Source organism: Daucus carota, chromosome 8 (genome assembly GCF_001625215.2).
Source record: "Daucus carota subsp. sativus chromosome 8, DH1 v3.0, whole genome shotgun sequence".
NCBI classification, from domain to species: Eukaryota; Viridiplantae; Streptophyta; class Magnoliopsida; order Apiales; family Apiaceae; genus Daucus; species Daucus carota.
This window is the reverse complement of record NC_030388.2, coordinates 7,586,449-7,608,828: the sequence shown is the minus strand read 5'-3', so window position 1 is coordinate 7,608,828 and position 22,380 is coordinate 7,586,449. Positions and strand designations below refer to the sequence as shown.

At 31.9% G+C, this 22,380-nt stretch overlaps 3 protein-coding genes and 2 long non-coding RNA genes across 13 annotated transcripts; all 5 read right to left on the bottom strand.

Annotated features, from left to right (window-relative positions):
- Positions 1 to 294: 294 nt before the first annotated feature.
- LOC135148225 (uncharacterized) lies at positions 295 to 1,961 on the bottom strand. Of its 2 annotated transcripts, XR_010286155.1 has the most exons (5): positions 1,821 to 1,961; positions 1,590 to 1,707; positions 1,349 to 1,501; positions 1,131 to 1,248; positions 538 to 673 (listed from the first exon to the last, which is right to left on the bottom strand). XR_010286155.1 is itself a non-coding variant. In XM_064082511.1 (4 exons), exons 1-4 carry the CDS (start codon positions 1,826 to 1,828, stop codon positions 545 to 547), a joined length of 408 nt encoding a protein of 135 aa, XP_063938581.1. In that variant the 5' UTR covers positions 1,829 to 1,961; the 3' UTR covers positions 295 to 544. The 2 variants fall into 2 exon arrangements, 1 of the variants encoding a protein (XP_063938581.1); XM_064082511.1 differs by lacking the exon at positions 1,131 to 1,248 and having other exon boundaries at positions 295 to 673.
- Positions 1,821 to 20,949, bottom strand: LOC135148226 (uncharacterized). Of its 4 annotated transcripts, none has more exons than XM_064082513.1 (7): positions 20,517 to 20,948; positions 20,297 to 20,396; positions 18,908 to 18,981; positions 18,191 to 18,271; positions 18,036 to 18,093; positions 17,807 to 17,939; positions 1,821 to 1,896 (listed from the first exon to the last, which is right to left on the bottom strand). In XM_064082513.1, exons 2-6 carry the CDS (start codon positions 20,304 to 20,306, stop codon positions 17,818 to 17,820), a joined length of 345 nt encoding a protein of 114 aa, XP_063938583.1. In that variant the 5' UTR covers positions 20,307 to 20,396; positions 20,517 to 20,948; the 3' UTR covers positions 1,821 to 1,896; positions 17,807 to 17,817. The 4 variants fall into 4 exon arrangements, with proteins under 4 accessions (XP_063938583.1, XP_063938584.1, XP_063938585.1 ...); XM_064082514.1 differs by having other exon boundaries at positions 20,673 to 20,948; XM_064082515.1 differs by having other exon boundaries at positions 18,036 to 18,090; positions 20,297 to 20,949.
- Positions 6,135 to 8,664, bottom strand: LOC135148450 (uncharacterized). Its single transcript, XM_064083673.1, has 5 exons — positions 8,607 to 8,664; positions 7,222 to 7,295; positions 6,507 to 6,587; positions 6,353 to 6,410; positions 6,135 to 6,256 (listed from the first exon to the last, which is right to left on the bottom strand). The coding sequence occupies exons 1-5, from the start codon at positions 8,614 to 8,616 to the stop codon at positions 6,135 to 6,137; spliced, it is 345 nt and encodes a 114-aa protein (XP_063939743.1). The 5' UTR covers positions 8,617 to 8,664.
- LOC135148232 (uncharacterized) lies at positions 8,665 to 10,967 on the bottom strand. 5 transcript variants are annotated; one of them, XR_010286166.1, is made up of 6 exons: positions 10,062 to 10,967; positions 9,800 to 9,900; positions 9,634 to 9,712; positions 9,419 to 9,489; positions 8,982 to 9,079; positions 8,668 to 8,705 (listed from the first exon to the last, which is right to left on the bottom strand). It is a non-coding gene; the product is annotated as an uncharacterized LOC135148232 (long non-coding RNA). The 5 variants fall into 5 exon arrangements; XR_010286165.1 differs by lacking the exon at positions 9,419 to 9,489 and having other exon boundaries at positions 8,665 to 8,705; positions 10,062 to 10,966; XR_010286167.1 differs by lacking the exon at positions 8,668 to 8,705 and having other exon boundaries at positions 8,849 to 9,079; positions 9,419 to 9,511.
- LOC135148229 (uncharacterized) lies at positions 12,925 to 14,359 on the bottom strand. The gene is made up of 2 exons (XR_010286159.1): positions 13,718 to 14,359; positions 12,925 to 13,462 (listed from the first exon to the last, which is right to left on the bottom strand). It is a non-coding gene; the product is annotated as an uncharacterized LOC135148229 (long non-coding RNA).
- Positions 20,950 to 22,380: the final 1,431 nt, after the last annotated feature.

The window sequence follows — 22,380 nt, the reverse complement described above, 5'->3', positions numbered from 1 at the left end:
ATCATCAACACGAAGAATGCAATCAAACACATCTAAAATTATAAAACATAAATCGAGAAATATATAGAACTCAGATAGTGCAGAAGAAAGAGACGGAAAGCAAAAAGGGCATATTTGAATTTCAAATTTCAAATTAATGAAATAAATGGGGAAGAATATGTGATGTATACACATCTGAGAGAAAACCTATATTTGAAATATGAGGAGGAAGGGAGCACGTGAAGTGTGTGTATGTAAGCATGTGGCATCAGTGGCACTCAAATGTGATAAAGCAAGGGGGAGGGACATTGGATGTAAAAAAGCATCCATAGAGCAATCAGCATTTATCTATTTATAGATTACAAAAACTTGATTTAATAATAGTAACCTGAATAACTCACAACATAATATTCTCTAAACTGTTGTCGTGAAACAAAAACAGTTTAGGCACAGTTTTGATGATTCCACAAGACCACTGAAATATTTCTGATACTAATTTACTAGCACTTCTAAGTCTAACTCTCCTTTTCTCCCTATTGACAAATATTATTAAGAGATAACTATCTCAACTTGGCTGAGCACCATTCTCGGCCTCATTAGTTTCAATTGAAGTTGGTAAAGGAAACACTTCTGCCACCATATCCACTAATTCATCAATATTTTCTCCAAATCGTCCGTCACAATCTTCCACAATCTGCAAATCAAATGCCAAATTTTATATTCATATATAATGAACATTTTATAAGAAGCATGATGTCTAAACATTTAATCAAGTATAAATGTGGGCTTATGAAAATTGCTCTCCAATTCAATTATTTCAAATTCATTCACTTGAATAATATACATCAAGCAGTTCAGGTTAGAAATTTTTGCTGGACAAGATCCCTTCTTCATGAACCTAAAGACTAATAATAGATCCGCACACATTCAAGCATATGAGGGTTGTATCTTGTATCTTATTTATTTTAGTAGGTGCTATTGTGTTTAGCTAGTCTGCTGGTGCACCAGTTGTCGCTTAGGTAGCCGCCTGCCTTGTTGGCCACTCTACTAATTTTCAACCTTTGCCCAGAAAGGGGTGCATTTTACACAAGTGCTCGCCTAAAGAAATTAAGTATTTTAAAACCAAAGTTATTTGTTTATCACCTACATACCATTTTGGTTCTCTGCTATATAACCTCCTCGCAGCATTTAAGACAGCCCAATGATGTGTATACAAAAAGCAACTATATATATGAGCAAAACGTTTTGCAATCATGATGACCAAAGGTACTGGAATAACAAGAGAATAAACAAATAAAAAAAATTCCTCGGTCAGTCAAGGGATCAACCAGAAAACTAAAAAGGAAAATGTTTCAAATAGTAAGTTTACCGAGTCGATTTCGACAACAGAAGAAGGTCTAATGTTAATGACGTTAATGATCTCAGCTTTTGCAAGTTTAAATTTCTCACTCCTTGAAATGAAATCAGTGATGCTCTCTTTTGTTTGATTACAAGCCACACTTTGCTCCAAATAATCAAAAACCTGAATTAGATAATAAAATTAATAGCAATTCAATAATATAATACTTTTACCAATATTATATGAGAAATGTTTTAGTGAATATGCTAACCTTATATTCTGATGGTGCTACAGGAGCTATAACACGTGTGGTGTCTTTTCCAGCCCCCCTAGACCGCAGGAATTCAAGTACCTCAAAATTTGTAAGTGCCCCAGCATTGGCTTTCAATCTGAAAAATGTCCAAAAATACTTGATCAGCACTAGAAAAACTACAATAATAATTGTTAATGCCAAAATGTAAGTGCCAAAAGAGTGACCAACTCAAAAAGTTAAATTACATACATCTTCATCAGGAATCCGCCTTTCAGTTCCTAGTTATCACACTTACTATGTAGAGAAGCAAGACCAAGCTGCACGCCTGCATTTTACCCTACCTCATTTAAATATAGTGTATTACAATGCTAATGTAACTTATACCAAGCAGACCAAATCATAAAAAGACCAGCCAAAATTCGCGAGAGTAAGCACATGGACAAAAGACAGAAGTTTTACAAAGACAGAAAATGTCAACTTATATCTACCGCAATGAGTAAAAACAGCGTGTTCAACTGATGTCCTAGGAAAAGCAATTAACATGCTAATGACAAATTTTAAAACAAGACACGGACAACTTCCATCTTGATATGGATGAACCTACAAAAACCCTACTAACTGAGGCTTTGAGCACAAACACTCTATAACACATAGACTGGTTTTAGATCACTTCAAACACCCATAGTATACAAAAAGATCCTAAACATTACGATATGTCGATATCTGATTGACTAATTTTACTACTAATAAGAAATTAAAGGCTCAAAATTTTAGTCAAAAACGCAAAATACTTTCCTCATACCACTAGATAGTTGTTAAAAGCCTCTAATAGACTGTATATTATATATAGAGAGAGGGGCAAGTAAGAATTCTGAAAGAAAACCGGGAAAAAAAAACCCCTAGGGTTTTGAGCTTTCTGTTTTATTCATATACGTACAACGGTTGTACAGAGGCTGAGGGCTGACCTTATGCTACTGATTGAATGAGGAAATCCCTGATGCTTATTATATAACACGAGTACTTTGCATATGAGAATGGGATAAAGACATCGTGTGCATAACATATAATACTTTGTCAATCAGACAAAATGGAACTCACAATTAACAAAAATCGGTCAAAAAACTCAAGATAGCAATCACAAAGGTTAAACAACGAAGAGATGGTGCCCTAGGAACTCTGGGCCTGGAAAAAGCCACTTTAAACACTTTTCAAGTCAGAAATACAATCGACTTGGAAACTTTGCATATACACGAATAGAGTATGATTAATTTGCAGAACATAGAAATTACCTTTGTTTTCTAGTTATATTTAAAAGCAACACATAATCAATGAATATCGCAATAAATACTGGCCATTAGAATCTTATAAACTTCATTAAAACATGATAGAGGTATCTTGTAATTAAACTAAAAAAATATTTTATATTTCTTTCCTCTGCCTATGTATTATGATAATCATAAAGTAGGAACAACTATTTTGAAAGCGCCGCAATTTAGGCCACATCAGCAATCGAATACAACAAAACTACTTAGAGCATCTCCAACCATGAAGACCCCTTGGCTAAAAGATGAGTTGTCATGCCAAAAATAAAAATTTAGCCAACCACTTCAAAAATTCACACTCCAACCATAGTGACCTGTTGTCTATAAATTTAGCCAACATCCTATGGATGGCTAAATTTGTCGAACCTCTACAGACCTGTAAAAAATCTGTAGGGTGATTGCATATTATTTATTACCATATTAAACTGATTTATTCTATTTATAACAATCTAACATTGATAACATGCTATTTTCAAATTATAGCCATCCAATATAGCCAATACCATCGAAGCACAATCTCTTACAGATTCAACAAATTTTACATAATGCGCTACAGGTCCAATTTAGCCAACGATTATAGCCAACGTCATTGGAGATGCTCTTACCAATAAACATAAAAGGTATGATTTAGGCATCTATGACTATTTATACATTATTATTGTTATTTGAGAAAAAAGGAGGTGAGATTAACCTTATATAGCATAAGGCTTATATGAGGTGAAACGACGTTATATCCAATGTTTTATATGGATCAGTTGCCCGCTTTTTCTAATAATTAAAATAGGAATGATTTTACTGCAAGAGTTATATACATACTAGCTTTATGCCCGTGCTTCGCACACGGTGATTTTACCATATTTTTTTTACATGTTATTTTTAATAAAGTTAATCAAACCGATTAATTATAAATTCATGTAACTAATTTAATTATTTAAATTTAGAAAAAATGATTTCTCTTAATAACCCTATCTAGTTAGTATGAAGTTGTGCCTTACTCATATTAGTTTCCCATTCTCGCTTGGCTTTATGTTGTGTTAATTTATAACGATCATAAGTAAAATTTATAAGTAAATTATAACTGATTTGGTGTTAAACTATTTAAAATAAGTGATTATCATATTATATTACTTTTTAAATTTGTTTCTAACTAAGATCATATAAATATGAGAAATAACAATTTTGTACTTTCAATTTAGTTACTTAAGTTTCTGACAAAATATTATTCAAAAAGTCATAGTAAAATATGATTATCATTTGTATGACTGTGGATAATAATATTAATTTCGATCAAATGACCTTCATATTATAAAAAAACTTTATTGATTTCAGTGAAGGATTAAATACATGAAAGAAAATGAATCATTGAAATTTAAAATTACAATTATTAATAGGAAATTATATAAAATTATATTAGTTTTGTTTTTGAAAATAATAAAATTATATTAGTTATTCTTCGTCATGGTTAGACTCGGTAACTTATTCAAATGAATCTTAGTCAATAACAAAAATGATTTTGCATTTCTTTTGCTTATGTATGACATACGTGTAAATAAAATATTTAATTAGAATATATGTATATGCAGTGTACATATATGATTTAAATATATTTACAATTTATATTAACTAAAATTACTATATCTATAGATTTATAATCTTCAGACTTATTAAGATAATTCGTAGCAATTCAATAATTAATATTAATATTAATATAATTCATTGAGGAATAAAATTGAAGAATTATAATTAATTTATTAAAAATACCCGCAAAAAGATTTATCAAATTTAGTAAGTGTCAGATATAAATATTATAATAAAATATAACTAAAAATTATTTCTTCATAAAAGTTGTTTTTTGAATTTGTTTAATTTGTGAACATTATAAATTAGATCAACTGACATGGAACAAACATAATTTCCTCCATTTAACATATTTCTTGCGTTTCTTTTCATCTTGGAAAAAGCAAAATATATGAAATTCTAAATAAAAAAAATTGTAACATTCAGAAAGACACTCTCAGCTGTATATAGGTATAACAGTGACACTACAAAAACATTTGGCTACGTCAATAAAAATTCTCACTTCTGTCTGTTCCTCATCCTATTAGTTCTCTTGTCTTCAGATTGAACTCTATAAATCTAGTTGTGGCAGACCATACAAAATGTTTATCTTCTTTCACAAAATTTAAGTCGCCTAGAATATTGTTCAGTGTTCAAAACCAAGTTCCTAAACAAAGGTGATGAATGTAATGGTAAAAAAAAAGAGGAAAAATAAAAAAAAAGAGGAAAAATATAATCAACTGAATTTTTGTAAAAACCAAGTACTATCAATCAAAACACAATAAGACACTATACCATAATTATGGTATGCTTGTTTATCACTTAAAACACAACCTCCTACAAATACTTACAGATAAAATATTACTTGGAAAATTAACTGGAAAATTAACTGGTAGATCTCCTGGTATATCGTCATCATAATACTGTACTAATCTGCTTAGTTGAGAAACTTCAGCATTTGTGCATGTCCTTATAAGGGATCTTCCTCGGTGGGGTTTTGAAAACAAACATCAGGATCAGCCCTATCTCGATGACTCAGAATTTATAATTATTACTTTTCAAAAAATTGATAATAAATGAGTTTAGGGAAGATCAAGGGAGAGTTTTCAAACCTTTGTTAGGACTTCTTTGGTTCACAATAGAAAGCAAAGAATCTGCCTTAAAAAATAGACCAATAGAAGCTCTAAAACCCTCCATTAATTATTTGCTTACCTTAAATTTGCCACATCCTCCACTAACAATATAACATGACTCCTAAATAATACCATATAAGAGTTTGTCAAGCATAATGTTGAGCAGTCTAGCTCATGTCCATGCCATCTCCAATTTGACTGGAGAACAGCAGAGGAGGTACTCTCAAAAGGAGAGTTTGAATTTATTAGTGCAAAGAAGGTACTCTCAAAAGTTTTATATTTGAATGATGATGGACAAAATCAATATATACAAAGTCAAAAATAGTATATTAAGTGATTAATTAAGGACGTGATTAAGTCTAATCTAAGCTGCAGACAATGACTTTAACGACTGATTAGCCATGTGCTTACAGACTTTATCTTCTATGCTTGACGTATCTAAAATCAAAGTAATACAAAAAACTTTAAAGCAATACCTCTGACCGTGAATTTAGAATTTTCATAACACACCAATCTGGTTGCATTAAAACAGATAATTAACCTGATCAGTGCTACAAACTCTGGTGTTTGTATTCAGGCCGGACAGTTTGACTGCCCTGTTCTGGAACCCTGCTGTGATGATCCTTTGTGCATGTGATCCTGGAGGTCTGTCTGGATTGTTCTGGTGCTAGTTCTAAAAATCAGAATATCAGAGACAAAGGGTCTTATTTCCAGATTATCTGCATTTTTAAAGATGAAGCTGCCGTGTTCTTGAGTAGAGATTTCCTACTCTGGTTTTCTGCAAATGGGAAAAGAAATTCTGTTCGGCAGCTATGTAGAGTGATCTTCTGGATTCTCCAAAAGAACAAAAGAAATTAATTCGGAATTTAATTGGAGATAAAATTGCTAAAATAGAATCATGACAAATCAGAATCCTTGTATACCTGCTGGTTTTTTCCGGTTACTACTGCTGGTGAGCAGTAGTCATGAAACTTCAAGTATACCTGCAGTATCCTCGCCATTGTCTGTTTGGCCACAAAGAAATTACAAAAACATGAATTTGAATAAAAATATACCTTGAACAATATTAACTTGTTACAAAATATTTTTACAACATTATATGAAAGATTATATACACAATCAGCTTAAACTATCTTCTAGAACGATATAATTGTTCACATATCAAATGCAGGATCATCTGTCACCAATCAGATCGTGTATCTACTGAATAAAAGTATGGTAACTCATTGTAGCTCGGAAATACTCCCCTTCTTTTGATTACATCATATCCCTCTTTTAGCACCACTGTAAGGTATCTTAGTTACTACTGATTTCCAAGTCATTAGTTATGCTAAAGCATTCACCTCGTCAGGATCAACCAACAAACATCTATCAATCAAATTATTTTTGGCCATTTACGACCCAAATAGATTCTAATTTTGATATGATCCTTAAATTTATACGATAAAACATTTATACTTGTTAATGTGAAGCAAGAACCTTATACCACTGAATAGAGTATGCTAAAAGAGAGAACAAATATAAGACTAAGAATAGGCTGGTAATGACCTACATTACTCAACCAAATAGAATGCAACAACAAACTTAAGACTTACAGTTTACACATGTATAAGCGTGTAGAATATATCAAAAACATACATGGGAAAATGCAGTTGGTTTATGGTCGCTCAATCTCCCTGCCACCAGCTTCAACTCTCCCTGTAAGCATAACACTAATCACAAAATTAAGCAAGAGTAATAACAAACTCCACACACAAATATTATTATTTCAGTCAAAAAAAGAGATAAGAATTTTCTTAACTTTCCAAGCTGATGCCGCACACACTTGTCTAAGAATTATATTATATCTTATAAATACGTGAAAATTTACTAAATAGAGCAAAAAATCCACATATTAAGAAAATTATATAGTATATCGAGGATTTGTAAGAACCCGTTAGAATAGGCATAGATGAAGAGATAAAATAGTTATCTGAAAACACAATTCCATGGGTAGCAAGTCGTGACGAAATATTCTATAAACCCTTGTCTCATACTTTTAACATTTTTTTCTTACCAGGACCAGGTCCAAGATACTGCTAGAACCATACTTGTACTTTGATAGGAATCCAATTAGCCAATAGGCAGGCAATCCCAGCAAGCAATTGCTTCAACTACAGACTTGACAGCTTCCTTAACACCATATGGTGTCTTCAAAATACATATTTTCAAGTCAAAAATATTTATATATAAATTAAAACCATATTAGAAATTAGAAAAATATCATATTTAGAACAAATAGATATGACTTTGGGGATCAACTGTTCACATATTGGCAGAATCAAATAGTGCTTTAAATTAAATAAAATTATTATAAAAATTTTAAGTTGAAGAATATTCTCTAGCAGTTTTAACCATTCTGGAATTCTGTATAGTATGGATGTAACCACAAATTCAATAATGAAAGCATGATTTTTTCTCAATTCTGGTTTGCTCGAGGAGGGCTGGTTCTCTTTGCACGGCCAATTAACTTAATAATAAAGGATTCAATTAAGGAATTTTTTTAAAGTCCAAAATAAATACCGACAAAATGCATACACAGAGAAATCAGAATAAGAAAAAATAAAAACAGCATAATTGTACAGATTAGAAATCTTATAACATATATCAAGCCTCGGTCAAAGATATATATAGCTTGTTACTTGTTGCTTTAAACTTTTTACTTGTTGGTCGATACTCTTGCTTCATCACACAGGAAAATGTTAGCTTGGGACAATGGACTTTCTCTAGATAACTCAATTCTGAAATTGTTTTTGCATTTCTTTCCAATTCATTGCTATTCCATTCCATCCACCAACATCCTCACTGATTAACTTTAAAATTCACTCATATTAAGCGAAACAGGAAAAGTTAATATTGCTCAGTTGGTACATATTGATTTAAAGCAGCACCACGCAGATTAGCATTTCTCATCACATTGAGAGCACTAAAGTTGTTGAAGTGTGTGCGCGCGCATATATCAATTACCACTTTAGTTATCTTACCAGACACCATCTTCACATTGCAAATTCTTCACTAACATCATTGAAAGTTGGCATCAAATTTTGGCTCCCCGTTTTGATGCTTGCTCCGCCAGCATTAGACTGTTAGACATCTCAGCGTGGTCATTATCTTGACGAAAACAACAAACTTGAAGGTATATAAGTGGGTATTTGTCATAATCAAAAAGATTGCTTATATTATAATAAGGGGTCAAATACTTACTTCAAGCAAGCTTCAAGAATGAACTATAATAAGTAGAAATTAATTTTGAAAGTTAGGAATCAAACTTTCACATGCCAGCACTGCCTTATATGTCAAGACACAATGATCCACCTGGTTGTGCTCTGGCACAATAACACTAATATAGCGTCGCTCACCTTTTCTTCTTGTTAATGCTAAACTTTCCAAGATGCGTGGATAGTTTGAGTTTGATAATGTGTATACTTATACTTTGAAAGATCTTCCCATCCTATATCTGCACCAAATAATAAACGATAGGTTATAAAGGCATATGCATTTAGGACAATGTTTTATATGAATCCATAGTTTGCTTTTACTATACATGTACTGTGATCAAAATTATCAAATAGTTGTGTTGTTGAATATGAGTAGACAGAGTATTGTGCAGAGTGATGCTCGATGATGGCAAATCAGGAGTAACTTGTTTCATACTAACAATTGGTCTCAATTGAATAAGTCTCGATATACAGGACTTTCATAGCTAATTCATTTGAGAACATGAGTTAATATTTTTTTAAGATGTAAAAATAGCAATACAATTGGGAATTCAAATCACCAAAACACTTAATTAAACCTGATAATTTAAAAGATCTCAATCCCAAAAGATTGTCGAGAGCTGTCGCGCGCATACAGTAGAAGTGCCCACTATAGCAAAATAATAAGTGAACTGAAATAAATTAAATAGGGAAACTACGTAATAAACAATTCACTACTTATTGTCATTGAACTGGATATAAAAAAGAACATAATTAAATATAAATGTATCTAAAATTAGGAGATTAACATTACCTTGGTTTCGTACTGGGAGTCTGAAGAGGATTCCGAACATAAAGTTTTATTAATGAAAACATTGAGTTCCCGGTCAAACCTATCAAAAAATGGGAAACATGATGACAGAAAACACATCACAAACAATACTTGAATTGATCTTAATCATAACGGATCGAAAAATGACCTGATCCCCTTCATCGTTTTTTATGCTGACTTGTTTTTCGGCATCCTTAGCATCAACACACGTCCATGACCCAATCCCCTTCATCGTTTTTTAGAATGTCACTGTACATTTAAAATCACCACATTAAAGAACATAAACTTGAAGATATAAGTCAAAAAACTCTATCAGACCTTTAATCAAACACTTGGAAATCGTGAATTTGAAATAACAATATATATACAAATTAAAGAATATTTAACCATTAAAGTAGACAAAGACTCACCAAATTTATTATATCTTCTCTTTTTCCCAGTTTCAAGGTTGTGCAAAAACTTGAATATCAGGATATGTCAAAGATGATTATTGTGTTTAAGTTGTGTGCTTGTAAAACAGATATGATCACCAGAACCGGGATTTGGTAATCTGGCGCTTAGTATCTTCGACAATGGATCGGTGTCTAAACAGAATGATGGTGTGATGAGAGTAGTTTAATCCGAGAAGTAAGCACGTTTGGAAAAGAGAGGAGAAAAAAGAACGCTGCCATATCTGTAGGAGGTTAACTACCGGGTCGGGTCCGTCGACAACGCAGGTCGGAGAAGAAGGAAAATGATGCGGTGGGAAAAGCAGATCACGGTTCTACGGTGTGAGGAGAGCAAACAAAAATTCGAATTTTCTTTACCCGCGTGCCACTAACATGATTGCTATAATTTAGGATTTAGAGGGGTGTATTGGATTGGGATTTTAAAGGATTTTTTTGCATTCATGAAATTCGAGGGTATTCGATTGGGATTGTTTGAAATCCATTAAAATCTTGAGGTATTCAATTGGGATTTTAAATTATGCCACAAAATCTGGTGGTATTCAATTGGGATTTTAAATTATGCTTTAAAATCCGATGGTATTCAATTGGGATTGTTTAAAATCCATTAAAATCTGATGGTATTCAAATGCTGATGGATTTTTTTTCATTTCATAAAATGATGGATTTTGTGGCATTCTTCAGTGTATTTTAAGTTTTTTGAAATCCCATCAAATTCAATGGGATTTTGAAGCATTGTACCTAAATCCTATCAATTCTACGACATTTCATCAAGAATCCGCACAAAATCAAAATCCCATACAATCCATTAAAATCCATAGACTAAAAACAATGCATTAAAATCCCAATCGAATACACCCCCGTTAATTAACCACCGGGCAATAACTGAAGCAAGAAAAGTCCGTACACGGAATGGGTAGTATCCATGACAAATGGGTCAACCCAAATAAGTGGAAAAGACCATATTAGACATTAAAAGTGGGTAGTTATGTTAGCAGGAATTTAGATTATATTGAATTGATACAATACACACAACAGCTCAGGCGGGGAAATCATGTATATTAAAATTATAATAGTTCAAGCTTATATGCACTCCAATAAAAATTAACAAAAATTGAAGAGCTTGCGGTGATAGCCATGAGTTTGGCATATATGTTTTCAAATTTTTTGGAAGGGAAATAATTCTGATGTTGGAGAGAAAGCTGATACCACCACTTTACCGATGGCATCTGTTCATGGAGAGATTGTTGGTGACATCCTGAAATTGGTGAAGGACCTTTTTAGATGATAATGTTACAAAGAGAAACAAAAACTGATTTACTTGATGTATGAAGATGCAGCGCGTACAGAGGTATTTTCAATTTTGGCAAAAAAAGAAGAGTTAACGACAGATGCAGTTGTCGTTTAACCTCACGTAAGTAATTAGTGTAAATCAGGTTAATCTCATCTCCTTTTTTCTCATATAATAATAACTACTAGGGTTTGGAAATTATAGATTTATTGTGCTCAAGTTGAGATGATAATTCACTGATCCACAAAATCTAATTTGATACTTTTCGTTTTGAAATAAACGTTATTTGGTTTTTGATACACATTTTATTAATTCTTTGATTGTAAAACAAAAAGTTTTATTTTCATTTATAATATTAATTTATTTCTAAAAAATAAAAAGAATATTAATTTTAACAATATAATAAAAAATTGTAAAATTTTATGCTAAAAAATCAAACATTCCAAAGGAGGGGGCTAAAATTTTCCCCGCAGGCGGATATCTTAAAAAGTAGCAGCAGTAAACCACTCCTGGTAGTGCAGTTCGAAAAGACTGCAAACTTTAAACTTTTCTGACACAAGGTGCTTTTGTACTGGTGGCGGGACCAGGTATAGCCAGCCTGTAGCATTAATTTGCTTAATCAGTCTAGGCTTTTAACGTCTTTTCTGAATATCACAGGAACATAGAAAATTTAGCGGATGCTAAAATATATATTTTATAAAAGTAATATATATATTTATTTAATGTAAAAAATAATAAATATAACTAAAACAAAAATGAAAGGAGTGAATATAATAAAATAGAGAAAAATAAAATAATGAAAAAATAATAATTAATCTAAAATCATTTTATTATTTTGCTCTTATAGGTTAAAGTTGCATGGATTTTTAGGTGATCGAATTAATGGATTTGCATCTGGTCTGTAAATTTTGTTGAGATTATTTTGTAGTTCAGATCGATATATTTTCTGACATATTCTGTTGAGATTATTTTGTAGTTGAGGTCGATATTTTTTTTGACATGTTTTTAATTTAGTCGAACTTGACGACATGTTTTTAATTTAATCGAACTTGGCTTGGTCGGCCGTCTAATATAGATTTTGATATGTGCTCTTGGCGATTTTGATATGTGCTCTTGGCGTTACTTGTGTATCTTGTTATTATGTTGGTTACTCTTGTATTTAGTTGTGTTTGTAGTCAATAGTATTTATTTTGTTATTATTTCATGTAGTAATTTGAATTCGTTATAATTTTAAAAAAATTTAGTACTACATTTCAAACGAAATAAAAAATTTAGTTGAGTATAATAACCCAAATAATTTTAGTTCTCATTCAATATTAATTTTCCCCCTGTCTATAATCGATATATAATTCAATTCGGCTACCAAATTCCCGAATGCTTAGCCCTCCCGGTCACCACTCATGTAGTCAATCAGCTATTTGCAATGTCAATTTGAATCAGTTAAATACAGTGTTCAAAATTCAAATCCACGCTAGTACACTAAGAAACCATGAAACACAACATAAGATACATGCTTAGTAATAGTGAAACATGATCGAAGCAAATAATGTATTTGGTTAAATATCAAAAAAATAAATAAAATTATCATAATGATTTGTTACAATGCTTTCACGTGCAGATTACAGAAATTAAGGCCACCTGAAACAATACAAATAGTTGTGGTCATCTCAGATCTGAAATTTGACTAATATAGAGAGCATTTCTAACGGTGTATTTATTATCTTTTGCATAAAATAATGAATTTCAGATGATTCACTAAAGCTGCAATATAGAAACGATGTACAACAGTTAAAATCTCGCTGCCATCTATTTGTTGTCGTCCAAGTCCAACTTTATTATAGATGAAAAAATAGGTATTTCAATCATTCTAATATTCCTCATCATATCCATAATCATCAATGTAGTCTTCTTCATTACCATATTGCAAGCCCTCAGAAAATTCCTCTGGTCCACCTTCATTCTCGTTTTCTGGAAGCAGTTCAGAGTCATTTTCCTTCATATTCTGCTTCACGTATTCTGTTCCACTGGCGTACACCTCATCATTTAGACGGCTTTTCTTGTTATCTGGAGAAACCTGTTGGGAAAAGTGAAAGTAACAATAAACAAAGGATTCGGAGGTGATGAAACTCAAATAATGTCATGATATCTGTCAGCCATAGAAGGCCCGACAGAAACAGGAGAATTGCGAATTGCCCAGATATTTACAACTTAAAAAGACATATGGTTAGATACAGATATGAAGGCCGTGTTTGGAAGTCAGAGGTTTGAGAAAAAATTAGATGTCTGGGCCATATTAAAGGGCCGAAACAGAAAGAGATGATCAACATACCGAGTCATTAAAAAGTTCGTCCAACACATCATAGTTGATCTTCGAGTCAAGCTTCTGCAAAATGAATTCACAACTTACATTAATGACAGTCGTTAACAGAAGCATACATTTCAAGAAATTAGCAACAAGATACAACTTATCTCCCAATACACGGAGCACAATACAACACACACGGAAAGCTAAGGTTTAGAATATATAAAGACTGCTCATGCAGTATCTTTGAATTTAAAAGAAATATTCACCACATAACAAAACAATAACTTTTAATATATAATACATTCCTTTAGCTCAAAAATATTAAATTAGGTGACTCCAGTAGCAGAGATGCAAAGCACCAAAGCCAGGTTTCCTTATAAACTCAGATATATTATTCATAACTTTTAATTCAGGGAACGTATTATAAAGAAAAGGAGCTTCTCTGTGGCGATTAGGAAAAGAACAACCCTCAACCGAATACTATCTTCTAAAACATGACTCCTGCAGAGTAAAGCTATAGTCCCTCAGCAACTTTCTGCTCAATTTTATCCGCTTCACTTCTTGGTCTTTTCTTCACTTACAATTATTATATATAATTACAATTACAATTATGTTTATATGCTACAAAAGTAACAAATATTAATTTGCCACATTTTCATATATGCAGAATAAAATCTGATCTGAGCTTAAAAGAAGCAATTTTACTGGCCCAAGTGTTAGTAGGCATACTTCAAGGCAATTATTTAAATAATTTGTTTATGATGGTACGCACCATCAATTTTCTTCAATTATTGATACAATCAATTACCTAAAGAATTTCTTCATGATACTCACTGTCAGTTTTCTTTTTATATTAATTAGGATGGAAGTGAATGAAATTGCATAAAAACTTAATACTATGTAGGTTAACTAACATTCCTCGACCCTGGGTGAATACGTAAAGAAATCTATAGGGCTTCTTTTTAATATTATTTAATCTAAGTTTCATTGTGTTGCATGCTAGATAACAAACACAGCGAACTACTTGTATATGTATAATATGTTTAACCACCAAGTTCGGGATGGATTGGTGTGGTTCCTCTACGCCTAGGACACCAGAATATCGAACCATGAACGAATAAAGGCATGAGAGAAAAGCATATTGGCTAGTGATTGTGAGGCCCCAATTCTTGATTGGAGGGGACACCAAAAAAATCTGTAGGGTGATTGCATATTATTTATTACCATATTAAACTGATTTATTCTATTTATAACAATCTAAACATTGATAACATGCTATTTTCAAATTATAGCCATCCAATTAGCCAATACCATCGAAGCACAATCTCTTACAGATTAACAAATTTTACATAATGCGCTACAGGTCCATTTAGCCAACGATTATAGCCAACGTCATTGGAGATGCTCTTACCAATAAACATAAAAGGTATGATTTAGGCATCTATGACTTATTTATACATTATTATTGTTATTGAGAAAAAAGGAGGTGAGATTAACCTTATATAGCATAAGGTATCTTGAGGTGAAACGACGTTATATCCAATGTTTTATATGGATCAGTGCCCGCTTTTTCTAATAATTAAAATAGGAATGATTTTACTGCAAGAGTTATATACCATACTAGCTTATGCCCGTGCTTCGCACACGGTGATTTTACCATATTTTTTTTACATGTTATTTTTAATAAAGTTAATCAAACCGATTAATTATAAATTCATGTAACTAATTTAATTATTTAAATTTTAGAAAAAATGATTTCTCTTAATAACCCTATCTAGTTAGTATGAAGTTGTGCCTTACTCATATTAGTTTCCCATTCTCGCTTGGCTTTATGTTGTGTTAATTTATAACGATCATAAGTAAAATTTATAAGTAAATTATAACTGATTTGGTGTTAAACTATTTAAAATAAGTGATTATCATATTATATTACTTTTTAAATTTTTCTAACTAAGATCATATAAATATGAGAAATAACAATTTTGTACTTTCAATTTAGTTACTTAAGTTTCTGACAAAATATTATTCAAAAAGTCATAGTAAAATATGATTATCATTTGTATGACTGTGGATAATAATATTAATTTCGATCAAATGACCTTCATATTATAAAAAAACTTTATTGATTTCAGTGAAGGATTAAATACATGAAAGAAAATGAATCATTGAAATTTAAAATTACAATTATTAATAGGAAATTATATAAAATTATATTAGTTTTGTTTTTGAAAAATAATAAAATTATATTAGTTATTCTTCGTCATGGTTAGACTCGGTAAACTTATTCAAATGAATCTTAGTCAATAACAAAAATGATTTTGCATTTCTTTTGCTTATGTATGACATACGTGTAAATAAAATATTTAATTAGAATATATGTATATGCAGTGTACATATATGATTTAAATATATTTACAATTTATATTAACTAAAATTACTATATCTATAGATTTATAATCTTCAGACTTATTAAGATAATTCGTAGCAATTCAATAATTAATATTAATATTAATATAATTCATTGAGGAATAAAATTGAAGAATTATAATTATTTATTAAAAATACCCGCAAAAAGATTTATCAAATTTAGTAAGTGTCAGATATAAATATTATAATAAAATATAACTAAAAATTATTTCTTCATAAAAGTTGTTTTTTGAATTTGTTTAATTTGTGAACATTATAAATTAGATCAACTGACATGGAACAAACATAATTTCCTCCATTTAACATATTTCTTGCGTTTCTTTTCATCTTGGAAAAAGCAAAATATATGAAATTCTAAATAAAAAAAATTGTAACATTCAGAAAGACACTCTCAGCTGTATATAGGTATAACAGTGACACTACAAAAACATTGGCTACGTCAATAAAAATTCTCACTTCTGTCTGTTCCTCATCCTATTAGTTCTCTTGTCTTCAGATTGAACTCTATAAATCTAGTTGTGGCAGACCATACAAAATGTTTATCTTCTTTCACAAAATTTAAGTCGCCTCCTAGAGCACGGTTGGATAGTTAAGAGTTCATCCTCTGTCGTCCAGTTCACCCTGGCTCACCCGAGTTCTAACAGATACTTACTTGTAAGGCATAAGTCATATGTCAAAAAAAAGTCGCCTAGAATATTGTTCAGTGTTCAAAAAAGTTCCTAACAAAGGTGGAAAGGTAAAAAAAAGAGGAAAAATATAATCAACTGAATTTTTGTAAAAACCAAGTACTATCAATCAAAACACAATAAGACACTATACCATAATTATGGTATGCTTGTTTATCACTTAAAACACAACCTCCTACAAATACTTACAGATAAAATATTACTTGGAAAATTAACTGGTAGATCTCCTGGTATATCGTCATCATAATACTGTACTAATCTGCTTAGTTGAGAAACTTCAGCATTTGTGCATGTCCTTATAAGGGATCTTCCTCGGTGGGGTTTTGAAAACAAACATCAGGATCAGCCCTATCTCGATGACTCAGAATTTATAATTATTACTTTTCAAAAAATTGATAATAAATGAGTTTAGGGAAGATCAAGGGAGAGTTTTCAAACCTTTGTTAGGACTTCTTTGGTTCACAATAGAAAGCAAAGAATCTGCCTTAAAAAATAGACCAATAGAAGCTCTAAAACCCTCCATTAATTATTTGCTTACCTTAAATTTGCCACATCCTCCACTAACAATATAACATGACTCCTAAATAATACCATATAAGAGTTTGTCAAGCATAATGTTGAGCAGTCTAGCTCATGTCCATGCCATCTCCAATTTGACTGGAGAACAGCAGAGGAGGTACTCTCAAAAGGAGAGTTTGAATTTATTAGTGCAAAGAAGGTACTCTCAAAAGTTTTATATTTGAATGATGATGGACAAAATCAATATATACAAAGTCAAAAATAGTATATTAAGTGATTAATTAAGGACGTGATTAAGTCTAATCTAAGCTGCAGACAATGACTTTAAAGACTGATTAGCCATGTGCTTACAGACTTTATCTTCTATGCTTGACGTATCTAAAATCAAAGTAATACAAAAAACTTTAAAGCAATACCTCTGACCGTGAATTTAGAATTTTCATAACACACCAATCTGGTTGCATTAAAACAGATAATTAACCTGATCAGTGCTTACAAACTCTGGTGTTTGTATTCAGGCCGGACAGTTTGACTGCCCTGTTCTGGAACCCTGCTGTGATGATCCTTTGTGCATGTGATCCTGGAGGTCTGTCTGGATTGTTCTGGTGCTAGTTCTAAAAATCAGAATATCAGAGACAAAGGGTCTTATTTCCAGATTATCTGCATTTTTAAAGATGAAGCTGCCGTGTTCTTGAGTAGAGATTTCCTACTCTGGTTTTCTGCAAATGGGAAAAGAAATTCTGTTCGGCAGCTATGTAGAGTGATCTTCTGGATTCTCCAAAAGAACAAAAGAAATTAATTCGGAATTTAATTGGAGATAAAATTGCTAAAATAAGAATCATGACAAATCAGAATCCTTGTATACCTGCTGGTTTTTTCCGGTTACTACTGCTGGTGAGCAGTAGTCATGAAACTTCAAGTATACCTGCAGTATCCTCGCCATTGTCTGTTTGGCCACAAAGAAATTACAAAAACATGAATTTGAATAAAAATATACCTTGAACAATATTAACTTGTTACAAAATATTTTTTACAACATTATATGAAAGATTATATACACAATCAGCTTAAACTATCTTCTAGAACGATATAATTGTTCACATATCAAATGCAGGATCATCTGTCACCAATCAGATCGTGTATCTACTGAATAAAAAGTATGGTAACTCATTGTAGCTCGGAAATACTCCCCTTCTTTTGATTACATCATATCCCTCTTTTAGCACCACTGTAAGGTATCTTAGTTACTACTGATTTCCAAGTCATTAGTTATGCTAAAGCATTCACCTCGTCAGGATCAACCAACAAACATCTATCAATCAAATTATTTTTGGCCATTTACGACCCAAATAGATTCTAATTTTGATATGATCCTTAAATTTATACGATAAAACATTTATACTTGTTAATGTGAAGCAAGAACCTTATACCACTGGATAGAGTATGCTAAAAGAGAGAACAAATATAAGACTAAGAATAGGCTGGTAATGACCTACATTACTCAACCAAATAGAATGCAACAACAAACTTAAGACTTACAGTTTACACATGTATAAGCGTGTAGAATATATCAAAAACATACATGGGAAAATGCAGTTGGTTTATGGTCGCTCAATCTCCCTGCCACCAGCTTCAACTCTCCCTGTAAGCATAACACTAATCACAAAATTAAGCAAGAGTAATAACAAACTCCACACACAAATATTATTATTTCAGTCAAAAAAAGAGATAAGAATTTTCTTAACTTTCCAAGCTGATGCCGCACACACTTGTCTAAGAATTATATTATATCTTATAAATACGTGAAAATTTACTAAATAGAGCAAAAAATCCACATATTAAAGAAAATTATATAGTATATCGAGGATTTGTAAGAACCCGTTAGAATAGGCATAGATGAAAGAGATAAAATAGTTATCTGAAAACACAATTCCATGGGTAGCAAGTCGTGACGAAATATTCTATAAACCCGTGTCTCATACTTTTAACATTTTTTTCTTACCAGGACCAGGTCCAAGATACTGCTAGAACCATTACTTGTACTTTGATAGGAATCCAATTAGCCAAATAGGCAGCAATCCCAGCAAGCAATTGCTTCAACTACAGACTTGACAGCTTCCTTAACACCATATGGTGTCTTCAAAATACATATTTTCCAAGTTCAAAATATTTATATATAAATTAAAACCATATTAGAAATTAGAAAAATATCATATTTAGAACAAATAGATATGACTTTGGGGATCAAACTGTTCACATATTGGCAGAATCAAATAGTGCTTTAAATTAAATAAAATTATTATAAAATTTTAAGTTGAAGAAATATTCTCTAGCAGTTTTAACCATTCTGGAATTCTGTATAGTATGGATGTAACCACAAATTCAATAATGAAAGCATGATTTTTTCTCAATTCTGGTTTGCTCGAGGAGGGCTGGTTCTCTTTGCACGGCCAATTAACTTAATAATAAAGGATTCAATTAAGGAATTTTTTTAAAGTCCAAAATAAATACCGACAAATGCATACACAGAGAAATCAGAATAAGAAAAAATAAAAACAGCATAATTGTACAGATTAGAAATCTTATTAACATATATCAAGCCTCGGTCAAAGATATATATAGCTTGTTACTTGTTGCTTTAAACTTTTTACTTGTTGGTCGATACTCTTGCTTCATCACAGGAAAATGTTAGCTTGGGACAATGGACTTTCTCTAGATAACTCAATTCTGAAATTGTTTTTGCATTTCTTTCCAATTCATTGCTAGTCCATTCCATCCACCAACATCCTCACTGATTAACTTTAAAATTCACTCATATTAAGCGAAACAGGAAAAGTTAATATTGCTCAGTTGGTAACATATTGATTAAAGCAGCACCACGCAGATTAGCATTTCTCATCACATTGAGAGCACTAAAAGTTGTGAAGTGTGTGCGCGCGCATATATCAATTACCACTTTTAGTTATCTTACCAGACACCATCTTCACATTGCAAATTCTTCACTAACATCATTGAAAGTTGGCATCAAAATTTTGGCTCCCCGTTTTGATGCTTGCTCCGCCAGCATTAGACTGTTAGACATCTCAGCGTGGTCATTATCTTGACGAAAACAACAAACTTGAAGGTATATAAGTGGTATTTGTCATAATCAAAAAGATTGCTTATATTATAATAAGGGGTCAAATACTTACTTCAAGCAAGCTTCAATGAATGAACTATAATAAGTAGAAATTAATTTTGAAAGTTAGGAATCAAACTTTCACATGCCAGCACTGCCTTATATGTCAAGACACAATGATCCACCTGGTTGTGCTCTGGCACAATAACACTAATATAGCGTCGCTCACCTTTTCTTCTTGTTAATGCTAAACTTTCCAAGATGCGTGGATAGTTTGAGTTTGATAATGTGTATACTTATACTTTGAAAGATCTTCCCATCCTATATCTGCACCAAATAATAAACGATAGGTTATAAAGGCATATGCATTTAGGACAATGTTTTATATGAATCCATAGTTTGCTTTTACTATACATGTACTGTGATCAAAATTATCAAATAGTTGTGTTGTTGAATATGAGTAGACAGAGTATTGTGCAGAGTGATGCTCGATGATGGCAAATCAGGAGTAACTTGTTTCATACTAACAATTGGTCTCAATTGAATAAGTCTCGATATACAGGACTTTCATAGCTAATTCATTTGAGAACATGAGTTAGAATATTTTTTAAGATGTAAAAATAGCAATACAATTGGGAATTCAAATCACCAAAACACTTAATTAAACCCTGATAATTTAAAGATCTCAATCCCAAAAGATTGTCGAGAAGCTGTCGCGCGCATACAGTAGAAGTGCCCACTATAGCAAAATAATAAGTGAACTGAAATAAATTAAATAGGGAAACTACGTAATAAACAATTCACTACTTATTGTCATTGAACTGATATAAAAAGAACATAATTAAATATAAATGTATCTAAATTAGGAGATTAACATTACCACCTTTGGTTTCGTACTGGGAGTCTGAAGAGGATTCCGAACATAAAGTTTTATTAATGAAAACATTGAGTTCCCGGTCAAACCTATCAAAAAATGGGAAAACATGATGACAGAAAACACATCACAAACATACTTGAATTGATCTAATCATAACGGATCGAAAAATGACCTGATCCCCTTCATCGTTTTTTATGCTGACTTGTTTTTTCGGCATCCTTAGCATCAACACACGTCCATGACCCACTCCCTTCATCGTTTTTTAGAATGTCACTGTACATTTAAAATCACCACATTAAAGAACATAAACTTGAAGATATAAGTCAAAAAACTCTATCAGACCTTTAATCAAACACTTGGAAATCGTGAATTTGAAATAACAATATATATACAAATTAAAGAATATTTAACCATTAAAGTAGACAAAGACTCACCAATTTATTATATCTTCTCTTTTTCCCAGTTTCAAGGTTGTGCAAAAACTTGAATATCAGGGATATGTCAAAGATGATTATTGTGTTTAAGTTGTGTGCTTGTAAAACAGATATGATCACCAGAACCGGGATTGGTAATCTGGCGCTTAGTATCTTCGACAATGGATCGGTGTCTAAACAGAATGATGGTGTGATGAGAGTAGTTTAATCCGAGAAGTAAGCACGTTTGGAAAGAGAGGAGAAAAAAGAACGCTGCCATATCTGTAGGAGGTTAACTACCGGGTCGGGTCCGTCGACAACGCAGGTCGGAGAAGAAGGAAAATGATGCGGTGGGAAAAGCAGATCACGGTTCTACGGTGTGAGGAGAGCAAACAAAAATTCGAATTTTCTTTACCCGCGTGCCACTAACATGATTGCTATAATTTAGGATTTAATTAACCACCGGGCAATAACTGAAGCAAGAAAAAGTCCGTACACGGAATGGGTAGTATCCATGACAAATGGGTCAACCCAAATAAGTGGAAAAAGACCATATTAGACATTAAAAGTGGGTAGTTATGTTAGCAGGAATTTAGATTATATTGAATGAATTGAATACAATACACACAACAGCTCAGGCGGGAAAT